A 16,480-nucleotide genomic window follows, 5' to 3' on the forward strand; every position below is an offset into this window, starting at 1 on the left:
GCTAATCGGCGCTCACACATGCGCAGAAAGAAGAGAAGGGTAGAAACGGTTGGGCACATGAGTGCCAATTTGCGCATGGGAACCCGCGCTTGGCTGGCGTGTGCCGGCACTGCTTGCCTAGGGCGCCCGTGCGGCGTGGCCCGGCCCTGCTCCTACAGGTGTACCTGGGCCAGTGCAGTTTTCAACAAACAGGAGCACCAGCTCAGGGTATCGGGTAACCAATTATAATCACTGGCAGATGGCTAACATTTCGCACTAGTAATTATACCTTCTCCTTAAAGGAGAAGGAAACCCAGTCGGCGCAAAAACCCTCCCCCCCTCCCGTGTGTTGCCCACCCTCCCTCCTCCCCCCTGGCCTACCTGTCCCGCTGGGCAAATGCCCCTAACTTGTTACTTACCCTTCTGTGCAGGCCCAGTCCACAGAGTTCACAGGCACCATCTTCTTCCACGCGATCTTCTTCCTGCTTTGACCGGCGTTTTGGCGCATGCGCAGTAGGAGCATTTCGCTGGTACGGATCTACTGCGCATGCGCCAAAAGTCACAAAGTTTTCCGATTCGTGACTTTTGGCGTATGCGCAGTAGATCGTACCGGCGAAATGCTCCTACTGCGCATGCGCCGGTCGAAGCAGAAAGAAGATCGCGTGGAAGAAGATGGCGTCGGTGAACTCCGTTGACTGGACCTGCGCAGAAGGGTAAATAACAAGTTAGGGGCATTTGCCCAGCGGGACAGGTAGGCCAGGGGGGAGGAGGGAGGGTGGGCAACACACGGGAGGGGGGGAGGGTTATTGCGCCGACTAGGTTTCCTTCTCCTTTAAGGGTCAGGGCATACAAGCAGATTCAGGGAGATTAATCGACTGGCAATGAATCTCCTCTTCTTCGGGGCAACTAATCTACCCGAACTTCCCCTAAGATTTGCATTTTAGCTGGCAGGGAGGCAGTTCGGGAAGATTAATCGCCCCAAGAAGAGGAGATTTGTCTCCAGGGGCGACTTATCTCCCTGAATCTGCCTGTGTGCCCTGACCCTTAAAGGGGTGGTTCACCATAACACACTACAACCTAACATGATATTTTTTTTAATTATGTATGTTCTTTCTAAAAGGCAAAATAAGTAAATTTTTGTAGGTTTGGATGATTTCAATTTAGATGAATCTGAAGATTGTTGATTTGGAGATAGTTGTAGTTTTGGCAAGCCTGATACTGCAAGAGTATTCTTTAATACATTTATGGTAGCCAGGGAAATTAAAGCAGGAGGAAGATAATTCTACACTTTCCCCTTAATATTCCCATCAGGCAGATACCCAAAGATAAAACATAAGGTATTATGGTTTAACCGGTGCTTTACTCCAGTGATATCATTTCTGTAGCTCTTGTTTACAGATTTAGCAGTTTATTTCTTGCCATAATCCACTTTCTGTTCTTTTCTGTACCTCACAGTCTATTAATATATTGATTTGGAGTCCCTTACATTATTAAAGTTATCTTCAGCCTTCTGCAAAGCAACTCAAGAGATTCATATCCCTTACATTTTATGGTTTTAACTGTTTTTAATATCGATACAAATCATATTTTAAAAAAGCACATTGAATGTTTGATTTAACCCTTTTCACACTGACTGTTCCAGTTCTGCCATGCAAACAGTTGATTTATATTAGTGAAACTGGTGGACACTATGGGAATTGGCATAGCCATTTTTTTTGCAGGCTTGTGGATAACAGACTTGTAGAAAATAGATCCCATACTTATTATAGGTTATTAGTACTAATGATTTTCTCTACTCTACAATATTAAGTTGCTTCTCACATATCAATTGGGGGTGAATGTCTTGAGCCTGAGCACTGTTCTGTTTCCCGGTTTTGTAGATTAGATGCTTTTAACTGAGGCTGAATTTCACTTCTATTATAGATATTCAGAGTGACATTTTTATCCATGGAACCAAGCCACGGAACAGAGCAATCCATGGAGATTTGGTGGCAGTGGAGTTGCTTCCGAAGTCTGAATGGAAGGGGAGAACTGGAGCTCTGTGCGAGAATGAAACGGATGAGAAAGTGGGGGATATGCAGGCTGAGGTTATGCCAACAGGTGATAAGACTTGCAAAGGAAATTCCAAATAAGATACCTGAAAACTTTCTGCAAGTTTGACTCTTATCAAAGCCAAATTCATTGTAATTCTTCTCAGGTCGTGTGGTGGGAATCATGCAGCGGAACTGGAGAGATTATGTGGTAACTTTCCCAGCTAAAGAGGACACTGAAACCCAGGGTAAAAACACCCAGAAGGTCCTTGTTATGCCCTGGGACTACAGAATTCCCAAAATAAGAATAAGCACTCAGCAAGCAGAGGCTTTACAGGTACACCGCATGTTCATGTCTTCTACTGTTCAACTGTTGTTCACTTTCTTACATCAATTAAAGGTACAGTAACATAAAAAAATAAGAGTTTTAAAGTAATAAAAATATAATGCAGTGTTGCCCTGCACTGGTAAAACTGATGTGTTTGCTTCAGAAACACTGCTATTGTTTATATAAATAATCTGCTGTGTAGCAATGGGGGCAGCCATTCAAAGGAGAAAAGGCTCAGGTTACACAGCAGATAAACTCTGTAGAACATAATGGTGTTATCTGTTATCCATTATTTATCCTGTGCCATATAGCCTTTTTTCAAGTTCCACCATTGCTACACAGCAGCTTATTTATATGAACTACTGTATAGTAGTGTTGCTGAAGCAAACACATCAGTTTTACCAGTGCAGGGCAACAGTTCAGGATATTTTCCTTACTTTAAAACACTTTCATTTTTTGATGTTTCTTTTCCTTTAAGATCCCCATATATGCTAATATAAACTGCCAACAGATTAAGTCAAGGTGGGCATATGGGAGAGAGATGTGCTTGTTTGGCCAAATGAGCGGATCACCCCATGTATGGCCAGCTTTAAAATTCCATGGAATTGTATAATATACATTAGAGATTATTGTCTGAAGCTCCCCATAGACGCGACGATTCTTCTTGCCCGAAGGACCGATTTTTAGGGAAGTCCGACCAATCCTTCGAAATTAGCGTGCGGTTAGTGGGATTTGAACGATCGTACATCTTACGATTTCTCGGCTGACATCTGTCAGGAAATTGATCGCCCAGGTTAAAAAATCTTTATCGATCCCAGTGCAATCTATCTATGTTTGCAGGGCCAAACAGGCAGCTCCCCTTTGTATTCCTGGCAAATTGGTCTTTTTAGTTGATGGTCAATTCATACGATCGTTCCGAGAAAATCGTGGTCTCACGATGAGGATCTGATCTTTTAAAAATCTCAACATCTATGGCCATTTTAAGACTGTGGTAGACAAAGGAGTCCCTTATGTTTCAGTCAGGGCACAAAGTACATGTGTTCTGAGCATGTTGGGTCGGTTAGAAGCACTTAATCAACACTATTGAGACAGAAATAGCTGTAACCCTCTGCCTGGCAGCCATTCTTGAGCAGTAATTTGCCAGCTATGAATCCATTGAGCCAATCCAGGTAGGAAACTATATTTTGAAAAATTGTATTTAGATGGTAGCTTTATTTTTTGTCATTGTCTTTCATACAGATTAAACCTTTTACACTTTCCCTTCTTCTTCTCTTTATTTACCCGTGCTCAGAATTACAGGGTTGTGGTGAGGATAGACTCTTGGGAATCTAATTCACTCTATCCTAATGGACACTTTGTGCGAGCCCTAGGACGTGCTGGAAATCTAGAGGCTGAAATTGCAACTATTCTGGTGGAGAACAGTATTAGTTTGAACCCCTTCTCTGAAGCTCAGGTTTGTGTTTACTGTTCTATTGGGCTGCATGTCAAACTGTAACAAGGAAGCATCACCCTTTCACAGTAAAGTATCCATGACACAAGTAATGTATGGTATATGTGTTTGCGACATTATCATTAAGTTCTTTGTAAAGTTGGAGAATGAATATTGTAATACTGACTATTTTTGTTATGAAAAGTTGATATGACTTTGGAGGTTTACAGAATGTCTCATTCAGAAGTGCCTGGTTAATGGGAAACAGACCTTACCATTTACAGACAAAAGTGTAACTTAGGGATGCACCGAATCCAGGATTCGGTTCGAGATTCAGCCAGAATCCGACCTTATTCAGCAGGATTCGGATTCGGCGAATCCTTCTGCCAGGCTGAACCCAATCCTAATTTGCAAATGTAAATAAGGGGCGGGGAGGGAAATAGTGTGACTATTTGTCACAAAACAAGGAATTAAAAAATGTTTTCCTTTTCCCACCCCTAATTTGCATATGCAACGATTCGGTTCGGTATTTGGCCAAATCTTTTGTGAAGGATTCGGGGGTTAGGCTGAATCCAAAATAGTGTAAATTACACAAGGACTTTATTTTCTAGTTTAATTTATATCTGTAATTAAAGCAAAACAACTAATGCCATGAGCTGTGTTAATCATCTCGTTCCATAGCTAGCAGAGATGCCCGCAAACACTCCTGAGAGTCCGTGGCAGGTAAATCCAGAAGAGGGCGGCCGTTTGGATCTGCGGGAAACTCACTTGGTGTTCAGTATTGATCCAAAGGGCTGTGAGGATGTGGATGATGCACTATCCATTCGTGTGCTACCCAGTGGGGACTTGGAGCTAGGAGTGCACATTGCAGACGTCACACACTTTGTGCAGCATAATACTTACACAGACATCGAAGCTCGGTCCAGGTATTTGACATAAATTTAGCACCAAACCTCAAACTTATGTCTTGCAATGGTAATGGTCAAAACCTGTGGCTAAATTGTAGCACCAAGTACCACGACACAAATGTCATCCAGTAGCCACTGGCTTATATATAGTTCAGAAATAATAAATAATAATAATTAATTTAATATAGTCGAACAGAGCAGCTGGACTGTTGTGAAAAAATGCATCCACTCTAATACTAATCACATTGCTGCTAGGCTGGGGTTTGTTTATCACATCTGAATATACAGTGGTGTGAAAAACTATTTGCCCCCTTCCTGATTTCTTATTCTTTTGCATGTTTGTCACACAAAATGTTTCTGATCATCAAACACATTTAACTATTAGTCAAAGATAACACAAGTAAACACAAAATGCAGTTTTTAAATGAGGGTTTTTATTATTTAGGGGGAAAAGAAATCCAAACCTGTGTGAAAAAGTAATTGCCCCCTGAACCTAATAACTGGTTGGGCCACCCTTAGCAGCAATAACTGCAATCAAGCGTTTGCGATAACTTGCAACGAGTCTTTTACAGCGCTCTGGAGGAATTTTGGCCCACTCATCTTTGCAGAATTGTTGTAATTCAGCTTTATTTGAGGGTTTTCTAGCATGAACCGCCTTTTTAAGGTCATGCCACAACATCTCAATAGGATTCAGGTCAGGACTTTGACTAGGCCACTCCAAAGTCTTCATTTTGTTTTTCTTCAGCCATTCAGAGGTGGATTTGCTGGTGTGTTTTGGGTCATTGTCCTGCTGCAGCACCCAAGATCGCTTCAGCTTGAGTTGACGAACAGATGGCCGGACATTCTCCTTCAGGATTTTTTGGTAGACAGTAGAATTCATGGTTCCATCTATCACAGCAAGTCTTCCAGGTCCTGAAGCAGCAAAACAACCCCAGACCATCACACTACCACCACCATATTTTACTGTTGGTATGATGTTCTTTTTCTGAAATGCTGTGTTACTTTTACGCCAGATGTAACGGGACGCGCACCTTCCAAAAAGTTCAACTTTTGTCTCGTCGGTCCACAAGGTATTTTCCCAAAAGTCTTGGCAATCATTTAGATGTTTTTTAGAAAAATTGAGACGAGCCTTAAAGTTCTTTTTGCTTAAAAGTGGTTTGCGCCTTGGAAATGTGCCATGCAGGCCGTTTTTGCCCAGTCTCTTTCTTATGGTGGAGTCGTGAACACTGACCTTAATTGAGGCAAGCGAGGCCTGCAGTTCTTTAGATGTTGTCCTGGGGTCTTTTGTGGCCTCTCGGATGAGTTGTCTCTGCGCTCTTGGGGTAATTTTGGTCGGCCGGCCACTCCTGGGAAGGTTCACCACTGTTCCATGTTTTTGCCATTTGTGGATAATGGCTCTCACTGTGGTTCGCTGGAGTCCCAAAGCTTTAGAAATGGCTTTATAACCTTTGAAATTGAACTCAGGTGTGATAAACCACAGTTAAGTTATTTTTAACAAGGGGGGCAATCACTTTTTCACACAGGCCCATGTAGATTTGGAGTTTTTTTTCTCCCTTAATAACGTAAACCTTCATTTAAAAACTGCATTTTGTGTTCAATTATGTTATCTTTGACTAATAGTTAACGGTTTTTGATGAGCAGAAACATTTAAGTGTGACAAACATTCAAAAGAATAAGAAATCAGGAAGGGGGCAAATAGTTTTTCACACCACTGTATATATATATATATATATATATATATATATATATATATATATATATATATATATATATATATATATATATATATATATATATATATATATATATACAGGCTGTGGGGCAATTCACAGTCGATCATAGATCCACACGTAAGCTCAAGAGCTCAAAATCAAGAATTGGGTATTATGTCTATATTTATGTATAAGTGTGATTATAATATGTGTGTACAGAAATAGGTATAATATTCTTTATAATATGTGTGTATATTCATATATGATTGTATAGGTCAAAAATAAGTCTATTCTATGTAGGCAGCAAGCATGCCTTTCAGGCTATGACCTGTTACTGCTGTTCTACTTGTAGATAGATCTGAGGCATTTAGTTCTGCTCAGAAGCTCATAGTTTAAGCCAGTGCTGTCCAACTTCTGTGGTTCAGAGGGCCAGATTTTTTTTTGGCCTACATGGCGGAGGGCCAATAAAGGAAGCCAGACACTTTTTAGACCACACCCATGTTGCCATAAGAATTTTTACTACCATATTCACATTAATTCACAAAAAAACAAACTGCAGGGATATCATTCATATGTGAAAAATGTAAGTTATATTAAAACATACACTTAAATCCATAAGTCTCCCCTGTGGATAACACCTCCCCCAGCACATGATTAAACTCTTAAGGGCCCCTAACAACAATTTCCAAATGCTAACAACCCCCAGAACAAACCCTACCAGGCTCATGTCCCACAGAGAGCATAGGGCAGGCAGAGTATGGCACACATAGAGAGCATAGGGCAGGCTATGTATGGCACACAAGGGCACCCAGTGGGCCGCCAGTTGGACAGCACTGGTTTAAGCCTTTTATATGCTGTTACTGGAACATGGCTACAACAGAGCAGATAAGGCACATCATTCTGGTATATCACTTGAGCTTGTTGCAGATTGATGTAGCTGAGCACTCTTCATTCTCATGTTGTTTAATCCCAGTCTGTATTCCATTCCCTGGCAAGAACTAGCATTGTATTTCTAAATCTGATAATCTGTGATCAATGTACTTGTGACTCTATACGTTATTCTTTACTTTTCTGTGTCCATTTTTGGCCTGTTTTTCTTCTTTTACTGTAATCGTCCACTCTTTTATTTGCACCATCCTGTTTGATTCCCATCTCCATATGCCTTTTCATTTAACCCCTTATACCTTAAAATGATTTTGTTACTTTTCACTTAGTATAACACTATTACTCTTCTTGCTTCATCTTGTATAAGTGCACTACCCCGAAACACCTCTCTTCTGTTTTGTTGCGAAGATCCCTTTATATCATCCCCTGTGCTACTTCACCTTGCTTTTCCTATTCCCTTACTGGGGACCTATTCTCAACATATTACCTTTTATGAGCCTATGAATAAATGCTGTTAAGCACTAAATACGTATGGCTCTCCTTTTTTCCTTGTAAATTTTAACTTTTTGAATTATTTTAACTACTGACTGAATTTTTGGATGGTTCTCACACTCTCCATAGTTTTTTTTTTTTTACTCATTATTTTCATTATGGTTGCCTATCCAGGTTACTTATATCAATTTTCAGAACTTAAATGTATTAGCAAGCCCTCTTGTACCCCATTTTTGATGCTGCAAATCTTCATTTCCCTATATTCTATAAACTAACTTCCCATCTGCCTGTGCACAAAATGATAATAGCAACTCACAGTTTGTGTGCTTTTTTGTTTTCGTTCCATGTTTGTACTAGCAAGCACATATTATTGCCACTGTTATAACTTCCTCACTACCTATGGCATCCCCGGAACATGCTCAGTGTATTTATTTTCTTTTATTAAATACAATTATTTTTTCTCTCCATGCAGGGCTACTACATATTACCTTGCAGACAGACGCAATGACATGCTTCCGCTAATCTTGAGTGCTGATCTCTGCTCTCTTCTTGGAGCAGTGGACAGGTAACAGTCTCTGATCCTTTAAGCTTAGTTTCCAATTTTTTTCCTTCAAACTTTCTTCTGAGGAAAACTTCCATATAAAAAGGCTGCATGTAACATGAGTGTTTATTTTAATTAAAATCTCATCTGTTGCTTTATGGGCAGGTATGCAGTAAGTGTAATTTGGGAAATGGACTGCAGTACGTATGAGATCCGAAGAGTATGGTATGGCAGGACAATTATTCGCTCCTCGTACAAGCTCAGTTATGAGGTGGCACAACAGTTGTTGGATGGGGACCTTGAGCCTCTGAGTACTGAAAAGGAATTGCATTCACTAAAGCAGGACCCAGCTCGGCTACAACAGCTACTGTGGGCAGTGGGCAAGATGACTGAGGTAGCTCATGCCACCAGAATGCGGAGAAACATGAGCGGGGCTTTAGAACTGGAAGGAGTAGAGGTCCGTGTCCAGCTTGGAGAGAAACACAGCATCGATGACCTTGTCCCTAAGCAGCCCCTTCAGGTGCATGAGACCATTGCAGAGTGTATGATCTTAGCCAATCACTGGGTGGCCAAGAAGATTTGGGAGAGTTACCCTCAGCATGCACTGCTACGCCTTCACCCCCCACCTCGCCAGGAATTCTTCCAAGAGCTAAAGGAGTGTGCAAAGGCCAGAGGATTTTCCATTGATACAAGGTAAAATCTGTTCTCCAGACACCCCCTGGTGATGTAGGTTAATTGGATTAAAGGGAAAGTGTGACGGACAAATATCTAATGCCTTGCGGATAAAGGTGGCCATACACGGGCCGATAAAAGCTGCCGACAGACAGAGTCGGCAGCTTATTGGCCCGTGTATGGGGGCCCCCGACGGGCTTCCCCGATCTAGATCTGGCCGAAAGTCAGCCAGATCTCGATCGGATGGGATTAAAAATCCCGTCGGATCGCGGCCGCATCTGTTCGTTGATGTGGTCCCGCGATCCGACCGCCCGTTTGGGAACGCTAGGATCCGATCGTTGGGCCCTAGGGCCCACGATGGGATCAGCCCGATATTGCCCACCTCAAGATGGGCATATCTGAGGGAGATCCGCTCGTTTGGCGACATCGCCAAACGAGCGGATCTATCCATGTATGGCCACCTTTAGCCAACATCTATTTTATTATCAGGGCCTATCGGCAGATTTGAACAACTGGTCCCACATTTTCATGACGTTTACATCAGTTTGTTTCTCTGACAGATCTAATAAAGCTCTTGCAGATTCACTTGACCAAGCACATGACCCTTCTGATCCTTTGGTGAACCAGCTGTTGCGAATGATGGCTACACAGGCTATGTCTAATGCTCGGTACTTCTCTACAGGCTCATACACAGAGGATGAGTTCTATCACTATGGTGAACAAGACAAACTTTGCATTTATTTTTCAATTCTTACTTAAGGAACAGGCACAGAAGGAAATATATATATATATAATGCCAGGCAACAGTAGACCGTGTTGCATCTGCATTTTAAACAATTTCAGTATAGAATGATGATTTTTCATGGCGATCCCCTAATTTAGGTGCATCTTTGGTACATATGCATCACTTGGTCTCCATGGCAACCCTTCTACCTTCCCGAGAAGTCAGGTCAAGTTGGGACATCCCCTCCCTCTCTTGGGGGATTGGGTGAGATGTATTGACATCACATGCGGAAGCCTTAAATTGACACGTAACTGAACCCATTTGCCTTGAGAAAGCGTTATGTGAAATGTGCACCGGCAAGCCTAAGAATTTTTTTATATAAATTTATTGAACAATCCTTCTCTTTTTAACCTTTGAATAACAGATCAGCAGAAAAGATAATTGTAGCCAAGTGGTGCGGCATTCATTTCTTCAAATCTCTTTTACTCTAAGGCTCTGGGAATTTCAGCATCTTATAATCTTCGGGACAACTTCATCTCTATAATATTTTCTGTGTCCATTCTTTAACTCTTGAATTGATGGCGCCGTTTTTTTTCTACATAATCAAAACTCACTTTTAATAATCATTTAAGCACAGGCACTTTTATTGAATCAATTTATACACATTAATGAATTGAATTTAAATTAAATAGTATCTTAATGAATTGATTGGTGTGCTGGCACAAAGTTGATTTACACACTGGATGATATAGGCACTTAGAGTTATTATTAATTAATTTCTAACTAAATCAAATTTGGGAAATTTGAAGAGTGTGTTGGATTTTACTACTTTTCTTTCCTTTTATGTTCATAGCCTGCCTGATTAATATCTGGTCTTATATATTTCAAGCATGTTTCAAAATCTTCTGATCATCACCTTGAAGGACAAATAATGTAAAAAAAAAAAAAAACACACATCTTCTATTCCAAGAAAATATTTTGACAAGTATTTGATCTAAATATGTGCTATGTAAATTCAGATAAATCATTTTACATTTTTTGGTGTTACTGGTCCTTTAAAAATGTTATGAAAGGAGCTGATCTTCATAAGCCAGGAAGGGTTTGGGTTATTTTTTTTATTTCCTATAATAATTTTCCAGGGGCTGTATAAACTATCCAGCATTGAACATGGCATCTGTTATGAAATGTATACACTTAGAAGGTTTTTGTAAGTTGACTGTGATTAGCAGCAATGTGTTTAATTTGCATATAAATTATGTCCTTTAGGTTTGGCTCTGGAAAAATACACTCATTTTACTTCACCAATTCGCCGTTATGCTGACATAGTGGTGCATAGGCTGCTCTTGGCCGCTGTCAACAAAGGCCCAAAGGATCATTTGCTTGGAAACAAGGATCTGGAGGAACTGTGCAGACACATAAATGCCCGCAACCGGGTAAGTGTACAGTCAACTGCAATGGACAGGACTGGCAACTGAAATATTTCATTTAAGCAGGAGGGGGCTAGAGTCTTCCCAAAAACATATTCCAAAGTGAATCTTAATTTGACTTTATAGACTTCCAGTGATATTTTTCAGCCTTATTTAGCATGTATTTATCTATAACAGCCCTGCAGCAATACAAGCCAAATTAGGCTGCGCAACAATTTCTATGATCTGCATGTATTCTGGGTGCACTCCCACCAAACCAGTTTTGTTTGGACCTCACTTTGTGCATGGGGAACAATCTTGCAGAATGACCTTCCTCAAATTATTACTGAAAAGTAGGAATCACAGAATTATCACAAATGTCATTGTAGGGTTTGCTTTCCATGTAACAATGTGCTGTGGACTAAACCATGTATGAGAAACTCCTTTGAACTAAAATACTGGGATTTTTAGTCTGGTATTGATTTTCCATGTAAACACCTACCCTTCATGACTGCAGGAAGATGTCATTTGAAATTGCTGGAATCTGTAATTTGAGTGATTTCCATTAATGCACCATCTTATTCTTCGCAGGCAGCCCAGCAATGCCAGAAGCAATCCACTGAGCTGTTCCAGTGCATGTTCTTTAAAGACAAAGATCCAGACTCTGACCAGCGATGCATCAGTGATGCTGTTATATACGGCATTCGCACAAATGGTGTGCTGCTCTTCATACCCAGGTATATGACTTGCCGGTGGACATGTCATGAAACCAGTTTCCCTTCTGTTTAATCTGTACTCAATTTATCCAATCAGATACTATGGTTTTTGTTTCAGAAGTTATGGGCAGTTTACCCAGCAAAGCTTGAATTTGTCAGATAAACGTATAAGATATGAGCAGCTAATTCACCTACTCCTTAGGTTCTCACTAGAACTATTTTATATATGTGTATCGCACATTTACTTAGCTCAAGTGAAGGATTAGAAAAAAAATACTTTTAATTTAGAAGGTTTTTTTTTTGGCTAATTCGACCATCGAATTGGCTACTTCGACCTACGACTTCGAATCGAACGATTCGAACTAAAAATCGTTCGACTATTCGACCATTCGATAGTCAAAGTACTGTCTCTTTAAAAAAAAAAACTTCGACCAGCTACTTCACCACCTAAAACCTACCGAGGTACTATGTTAGCCTATGGGGAAGGTCCCCATAGGCTTTCTAAGTATTTTTTTATCGAAGGAAAATCGTTCGATCGATGAATTAAAATCGTTCGATATTCGAAGGATTTTACTTCGACGGTCGAATAGCGAGGGTTAATTAACCCTCGATATTTGACCCTAAGTAAATGTGCCCCTGTGTGTATCTATAAACAGCAAAGCCTTTGAATTAGTTCAGCTAAGAGGGTTTATTGGGCTAAAAGGAATTGGGCGCTGCCTAAATATGATGGACATCTTTTCTTTAAACAAGATCAACAATATTTAAAAAAAAAAAAAAAAAAAAAAACAGATCACGTGGTAATAAGTGTTATGTTGGGCTTTACATATTGGTCTGCGACCAGTTTTTCCCATACCCTGAAATTTTTAAGACCATATCCACGTTAATGGTGGTAACACACCAAAAAACCAAATGGTTGGTGCTCACTGCAGGGATATCACTCATAGGTGAAATAAGTCATATTAAAACATACCCTTAAATCCGTATGCCTCGTCCTCTTCTGTGGATGACCCAGCAACCCTCGGCACATGAAATGCTAAAAAACCCCCATCGGGTTCACCTCCTGCAGGCAGAGTATGACACACAGGCAGCATAGGGCAAGCAGAGTAGGGTGTGCATGGGCAGAGTAGTGTAGGGCACACACGGGGAGCATAGGGCAGGTAGAACTGAGCAGGAGACAGGGAAACCTATCAGGACCACTCTAAGATCTACTACATACAGTGACACAGTGCTGGTGCCCCTTTAGCAGTTTGTATGAGTGTGAACAGGGTAGTTTCAGTCTGGGTCTCAGGTGTGAACAGTTAAGGGCTTTAGGGGTGTAAACAATAAAGGTGTTACAGGTCTGGATTTGAAGTGTAAACAATGCAGGGGCCAGTTAATCTCAGTGCAGATACCTTTTAAAGTTTACACATAGTAAGCAGACAGCAGGCAGACTTTCATGTGGAGGCTGCACAAGGGGGGGGGGGGTCGCAGGCCACCAGTTGGACAGCACTGGTCTAGATAGTTAGTTGGATCTAACTGTCAATGAAAATCTGACACCCAATTCCTGCATGAAGAGTGAAGAGAAACAGATGCTGATAGGGAGAGAGTGAATAGTATCAGAAACCGTTCCGCTTTTTTAATTGATTATAGTTAGAAAATTTCAACATGATGAATCTTGTATTAAATATTCATTTTCGCAATAGTCCTCTATTAAGCAAAGCCCCCCCCCCCCCTCAAGGCAGTTTCAGTTAATGTGTCATTGATCCTGCTTGGGCTTGTTGGACTGCTGCTTTGATCTTGAGCTTATATCTAGAATACCAACCTTCAACCTGAGACTACTGCTGTAACTTTAACTTTCTGAAAGTCAATAATATTTTCCCCAAAACTAAACTTCTCTGCAGGTCGAGATCCGCATATTGTGGCACTAGCCTTACGCTTTATTTTTCTCCTTCTCAGATGCAGGTTTTCTGCTCATTGCATCAGGTTTTCCCCCCCATCCCTATAGGAAACAGTTTGTCCTTGCAACTGATTCATGTGTACATAACTTCTAGGCTTGACAGTTGGTAGTATTTTTGGGGCAGGTGCCCTCTGCACTATAATGTTTGCTCCTCGCCCTGTGGTTTAGGGATTCTCAGCTCTATTCTCTTGACAGATATGGCATTAAAGGAGCAGCGTACTTGAAAAACACAGATGGGCTTGTCCTTGCATGTGAGGAAGATGGCCAGTGCCGTTGGGTGCATGGATCCCTGCAGCGATTACCAGCGCAAATTGTGGTCACTACTCAGGAAGCCAAGTCGTTCTCCTTTTGTCTGTTTGATCATGTGACTGTGAGTTTCTTATAAAATGCCTCCGGGATATGGTTGTTATTATTATCCTGTGTATGACATTCATAAAATCTGCATGGCTTGTTCATCATTCATATCCGTCAGGCTCGAACTGGGATTCTGGGGCTGCTGTAAGATGCTATAGACAGTCACTGTGTATTGGGCTGGGGGTGGGATTGGGCCTCTGTGTACCTGAAAATGTCAGTCCGACCTGATATCATTCCCTGCCCAGTATATTCTGACATTCTCTCTTCATGCAGGAGTTGGGTGTCAGATATTCATTGAACGTTACTATATCTTATAGGGAGGGGGAGCCTCCTTTCTTAGTAGATGAATTAGAGCTCACTTAAATAACTGATTCCAGTACAAACAATCTAACAAAATAACTTCCTTTTGCACAAATCCTGCATGTAGAGAGACATGATGTCTGGTGATTTTAATAGAGTGAGCTCCAATATATCTTCTAGGCAAAAGGAGCCCCCCTATAAGATATATTGGATCTAACTGTCAATGAATATCTGACACTCAACTGCTGTATGAAGAGAGAATGAGGAGAAACAGATGCTGAGAGAGGAATAGTGAACATAAACTTTTTATTTATTTCAGAAACAGTAAAGAATGTTTAATTGATTGTATTTAGAAAGTTTCTTATTTCAATATGATGAAGCTTATATTACATTTTTATTTTCACAATAGTTCCCCCTTACACAAGCCTTTACATCACACGAGCTTTTCAGCTGGCAGAACATTATCACAAATATATGGGGTCATCACGTGCCTCGATATATATCAGACCATGTCACTTTAACATTCTTTATTATTGCACAGGTGAGGATACGGATCCAGTCATCTCGCTTCCACCCTGACAGCATTCGACTGGAAATAATCAGCAACAGGCCTAATCCTTCCCAGGAAGCACTGCCGTCTGCATCAAATCCTCAGCTGTTGAGGACTGAGCTGGTAAAGGAAGTCACCAGAACGGCAGTAGAGGCTCAGTTGGCAGTTGAGGGGGCAGCAGAGCTGAAGCCTGTGGAGCGTTACCAGGAATACAGGCAAACCCAGGGACAGAGTCTGTACACTATGCTGGAGGAGCTCTGGGACCTGGCCCTACTGGATGTATCTGGCGCATAATACAATATTTCAAGGCTCTGAACTCCTACATCCCGAAGTTAGCATAGTTAGATCGGCAGTTTATTAATGACTTCATGTAAGTGTCCTTTTATTTATGCTGCCTTTTCGCCTACTCCTTCATGTAATAATTACACGGCTTATCCTCTGTGGGCCTCAAAGACATTTTTAGATTCCCTATTTAAATCCATTTTAAATCATTCAGCCTGTAGATTCTGAGTTTTAGCAGGCAGCATACATTGTTTTTTTTTGGATAACATGTTCATTAGGCTTTATATGATTTCTTTTTATGTTGCATAAATGTTTATTTTTGAAAATCCTTGCTCTCTGTCTTGGTTTGTATTAGTTTGCCTTTCAACAAAGTACCTTTAACTGGTTTTAATGTACGTTTTTTCCCTTGAAAAAAAAAATAATTCTGCTTTAGGCCGAGGAAGAAGTCTTGTGAGGGGTCCCTACAATAAAGCAATCACTGAGGCTGCAGGCACCCCCACACCTGGTTTCTCTCACTGCAAGTTAACAGTAGCACCATGAGCTGTTACAGACTGAGGCATTAGTGATAGTTTTCCCAAAGCATCCCCCACCTCAAACTTTCTAAATATTTTATACACCCACACCCCTGTTCTGATGTCAAATATAGAAGTGGGCCACTTTGTATACTGTACATCACTGAAGGGGGCAGGGAATGGGTGACTTCATAATGCAGAGAGGGGGCATGAAGTCGGTTTGGCCTGCAACCCACTACTAGGGATGGTTTGTTGGCCTGAGCCCAGGCCAAAGGATCATGTGTGACCCTAATTTGTGTATCCTGAAAGAACACAAACTATGTTCAGTATTTATATTATCTGCAAGATGAACAGAATACATGAAGGGCTGGAAAGTAAAGTAGGCAGTGTGTGTTCTACCTCACTCTGTAGCTCTTCACTTGTAGGTGTTAATGTTATAAAAATAAAGACTATGCATAAAAAAAGGTTATAACGTATAGTCTGTATTATACGGACAAAAGTATTTACAATGCCACACACTCTAAGGGGCATATTTATCAAGGGACAAATTTCAAATTAAAAAAACTTCAAAATTCGATTTCAACAAGACTAACTGAAATGAAGTCAGTTTTTTTTTATTTATTTATTTTTTTGGTTGAATAGGTCCTTTTTCGATCGAATAGGTCCATATTCGGCCGAATTTGAATCACACAAATCTAAGGAATAGCGCGTTCGATCGAATTTG

At 40.9% G+C, this 16,480-nt stretch overlaps 1 protein-coding gene across 1 annotated transcript in view; it reads left to right on the top strand.

Annotated features, from left to right (window-relative positions):
• The window catches only part of dis3l.L (DIS3 like exosome 3'-5' exoribonuclease), a gene marked incomplete at its 5' end in the record, with an annotated part of 32,693 nt that extends 17,123 nt beyond the window's left edge, over window positions 1–15,570 (top strand). The window contains 11 exon segments of the mRNA NM_001092552.1: window positions 1,903–2,079; window positions 2,177–2,346; window positions 3,629–3,790; window positions 4,448–4,692; window positions 8,236–8,328; window positions 8,470–8,997; window positions 9,537–9,691; window positions 10,967–11,133; window positions 11,698–11,843; window positions 13,954–14,128; window positions 14,954–15,570. Of these exon segments, the coding sequence (NP_001086021.1) occupies window positions 1,903–2,079; window positions 2,177–2,346; window positions 3,629–3,790; window positions 4,448–4,692; window positions 8,236–8,328; window positions 8,470–8,997; window positions 9,537–9,691; window positions 10,967–11,133; window positions 11,698–11,843; window positions 13,954–14,128; window positions 14,954–15,256 (2,321 nt within the window). The 3' untranslated portion in view covers window positions 15,257–15,570.
• Between the last annotated feature and the right edge of the window lie 910 nt (window positions 15,571–16,480).

This window comes from Xenopus laevis, chromosome 3L (assembly GCF_017654675.1).
Source record: "Xenopus laevis strain J_2021 chromosome 3L, Xenopus_laevis_v10.1, whole genome shotgun sequence".
NCBI classification, from domain to species: domain Eukaryota; kingdom Metazoa; phylum Chordata; class Amphibia; order Anura; family Pipidae; genus Xenopus; species Xenopus laevis.